A 3742-nucleotide genomic window follows, 5' to 3' on the forward strand; every position below is an offset into this window, starting at 1 on the left:
TGATTCCCAGTGCCACTTGCTGGGCTGCTCCTCACTCCTTGGTTCACTTTGGGGTAGGTCATTGCTTGGGAAGGTCAGGAACTGAACGTAAAGTTTCCACACTTTATACTATGGGCAAGTCCTTTCTCTTGAACTTGTAGGTTTTCCAAGAAGTACCTGTGTGGCTGAGGAAGTGTCCTTGTAGGATATGAACATAGTGAAGAAGGGATTGCAGCTAACGCTTACAACCGGTGTGTATATTTTCTTTTCAAATAACACCTTGACACACACACTGCAGTGCCCCAGGCACGGACAGACCCAGGTTTGCACACACAAAGCAGGCACTGCCGATGGAATCCACGGGAGCTGGGCTGGGCCTGACCACAGCTCTGTGCTCTGGATGGATGACCTGACGCTGCTGGAAGCCATTAGAGGGGTCATTGCTCCATTTTCTCTCTGGGCTCTGCTTTCTGGAGTGGCTCTGGCCTCGGATCTGCGCTGGAGTGCTCTGGGCTGGAGCGTGAGGGAATGCTGGAGGTGTCCCAGCCCTCCCTGGGTCCAGGGCTGCGTCCTCCTTTTGGGAGGACAGCACAGATTCCTTCACCAAACCCTCTCAAGCTGGTGGAAGTTGTGGAAATGTTTTTATCCCAGTCAGGTCAGCTCTGGGCAGACTTTTTCCATCTTTCCATGTTGCTGAGCTGTTAAATCTCCTCAGTGCTAGTCCCCCAGTGTGAGCAGCCGAGGGAGCGGTGGTGGCTGTCACACAGACGTGTCCCTGTGATGTCTCCTGTCCTTCACGCTCTTGCATGGACCTCATTGGTGTTTCTCTGGTGGGGGAGCAGGGCCAGGCTCAGCTGGGCTCGGCCTGCGTGTGTCCCCCAGAATTCTGCTGTGTGGAGCTGGAGCTGAGCCGTGCTGGTGGTTTCTCATCTCAAATCCTGCTCTGGGAGGAGAACKCTCTGTTCTAACCACAGCTTTCTCCTCTTTTTTGCCTTAGGACGTGTTTGGTGATGACTCTGAGGTGTCCAAGGAATCCTCTGGTGTCAAGAAACGGCGCATCCCACGGTTCGAGGAGGTGGAGGATGAACCTGAAGTCATTCCAGGCCCGCCGTCKGAGAGCCCGGGGATGCTGACAAAGCTGCAGGTGAGTCTACCTGGGCTGTGTCCCAACAGGGTGCAGAGCTAATCCTAACTTGCATCCCAAACAGAGGAACTGTATCCCAATGGCAAAGAAAAGCTCCTCGTGTTTCCCCACAGATCAAACAGATGATGGAGGCGGCCACGCGGCAGATCGAAGAGAGGAAAAAGCAGCTGAGTTTCATCAGTCCTCCCACACCACAGGTACTATGGGCAAATCCCACCTGTCCCCAGTCCCTGTTTCAGCTGTGTTGTGTTGGGTGTGCTGGAACCAAACCTCCTTCTCTGTCAACAGCCCAAGATTTCATCTTCATCGCAGTCGGAGCGGCTCCCCATCGGCAACACGATCCAGCCCTCGCAGGCAGCCACCTTCATGAACGACGCCATCGAGAAGGCCAGGAAAGCTGCAGAGCTGCAGGCCCGCATCCAGGCCCAGCTGGCCCTCAAACCCGGGCTCATTGGCAACGCCAACATGGTGGGGCTGGCCAACCTGCACGCCATGGGCATCGCGCCGCCGTGAGTACCCCGTGCAGGGGTGAACGCTGGAGGGTGGGCAGGGCTGGCCAAAGGTTCCTCCCGTGCTTTAGTGGCTTTAACTGCTGCTGAGGAACACATTTTATCTTCAAGAGGTGAAATGGAGGTTCTTCCTCCCTTGGCCAAGATTCTCAACTTGTGCACACAATGTTGGAGTCCCTTCTAGCAGCACAGATGAGCTGTAAAAATATGGAAATTGGAAATAAGCTCAATTTTCCTTTGAATTAGTGCTGTATTCACATTTTAATGCAACATATCTTGTGGTGCCACCAGGAAAGTGGAGCTGAAGGATCAGACCAAGCCCACGCCGCTGATCCTGGACGAGCAGGGCCGGACGGTGGATGCCACTGGGAAGGAGATTGAGCTGACCCACCGCATGCCCACGCTGAAGGCCAACATCCGAGCGGTGAAGAGAGAGCAGTTCAAACAGCAGCTGAAGGAAAAGCCCTCAGAGGACATGGAGTCCAACACGTACTTTGACCCCCGGGTCTCCATAACCCCAGCCCAGCGGCAGAAACGCACCTTYAAATTCCACGAAAAAGGCAAATTTGAGAAAATCGCCCAGAGGTTGCGAACGAAGGTATCAGAGGTGTCATCCTGCTAACGAGAGCACGGGTGGGAGGGGATTCTCCTCTCCTCTCCTGGACTGGACTGGGGTGGCTTTCATTAAGAAGTTTTCCAGTAAAGCCACCTGAAACTTTTCCTTAAAAACTCCATTCTTATTGGGATGGTGTGTGCCCAAGTTAACACTTGTGTATGTGAAGGGTTTTCTCACCACTGTCTTCACCTGTTGAAAGGCAAACCCTCCTGTTTTTGACAAAACATTCTCATGAAAACATTCAAGAGAACAGATTCTTCTCTGGCTGAGTGATCAACCTGGAAGTGGAGATTTAAAGGAATATTGTTAAAATGTCCATKTTCTTGGGGATAGGGGGAGAGAAAAAGTCCAGGGGTACAGTCCCTAGAAGGAGAAGTCCTTAAAGGTTCCTTTGGAATGTTCCATGGTCCTGAAAGGCTCAGGAATAAGAGGAGAGTTTTGGCAGGCTTGGGAGCTTCCCTTTGTCATCACGTGCTGTGTTTCTCTTGCAGTCTGCTTCAGATTGTTAAAAACCCAGAATAAATCAGCAGGTGATCCGTGCTGAGCTTTTCACAGAGGTTCTGCTGTTTTGGAATGACCTTTCTGTTCCATTTTCCTCTTCATTCTCAGGCTCAGCTRGAAAAGCTGCAGGCAGAGATCTCGCAGGCTGCCAGGAAAACTGGGATTCACACTTCCACCAAGCTGGCTCTGATCACCCCTAAGAAGGAGCTGAAGGAGGGGGAGATCCCGGAGATCGAGTGGTGGGACTCCTACATCATCCCCAATGGCCTGGACCTGTGAGTATTTGCAGGTGCTGATGGTTCTGCCACAGCAGGAGCTGGGTGAGCTGCTCGGGGATGACGTGGGGAATCCGGCCAGATGTTTGTGCTTGAGCATCCAATTCCACCTCTGATCTCTGATCCAGCACTGCGTTTGCTCCTAAAGTTCCTCTTGGTGCTGCAGTGGCAGCTGCTGGGGAGTTTGGGGGATGTTTTAGCCCAAAGTTGGGGAYGTTTGGTTTTGTTTTAAGCATGAGCTTTGTGCCCAAGTCATGTTCAGAGTGGATGTGGGGAGCTGCCTCTGAATCCCGAGATGGGGGAAACACGGGTGCGTTACCACCCTGGCACTGTGCATTCCTTCAGCCCATCAGGCTCTGGGCTGGGATTTGTAGGAATTCCTGCTGGGAATTCTGCCMTGACACCCAGCTCTCTCCTTTCCAGAAAAAGTGGGACGACCTCAAAGAGAGACGAGTACTTCGGGATCACAAACCTGGTGGAGCACCCAGCCCAGCTCAACCCCCCAGGTATGGCCCTGCTCGAGGGGTTTGGGTGTTCAAACAGCCCCGTGTCCCCCTGGTCCCAGTGGGGCTCTGTGTCCCCCTGGTCCCGGCGGGGCTCTGTGTCCCCCAGGTCCCAGCGGGGCTCTGTGTCCCCCAGGTCCCAGTGGGGCTCTGTGTCCCCCAGGTCCCAGCGGGGCTCTGTGTCCCCCTGGTCCCAGTGGGGCTCTGTGTCCCCC

General features: G+C 53.9%; 1 protein-coding gene across 1 annotated transcript in view; it reads left to right on the forward strand.

Annotated features, from left to right (window-relative positions):
• PRPF3 (pre-mRNA processing factor 3) overlaps positions 1 to 3742 on the forward strand; it is an 8835-nt gene that overhangs the window by 2532 nt on the left and 2561 nt on the right. Inside the window, exons 3-8 of the mRNA XM_057387468.1 lie at positions 977 to 1123; positions 1237 to 1320; positions 1412 to 1632; positions 1924 to 2230; positions 2858 to 3024; positions 3448 to 3530. Of these exons, the coding sequence (XP_057243451.1) occupies positions 977 to 1123; positions 1237 to 1320; positions 1412 to 1632; positions 1924 to 2230; positions 2858 to 3024; positions 3448 to 3530 (1009 nt within the window). The remainder of the gene's footprint in view (positions 1 to 976; positions 1124 to 1236; positions 1321 to 1411; positions 1633 to 1923; positions 2231 to 2857; positions 3025 to 3447; positions 3531 to 3742) is intronic.

This window comes from Malurus melanocephalus, unplaced genomic scaffold (genome assembly GCF_030028575.1).
Source record: "Malurus melanocephalus ecotype Western Australia unplaced genomic scaffold, MMel_1.1 scaffold_1219, whole genome shotgun sequence".
NCBI lineage: Eukaryota > Metazoa > Chordata > Aves > Passeriformes > Maluridae > Malurus > Malurus melanocephalus.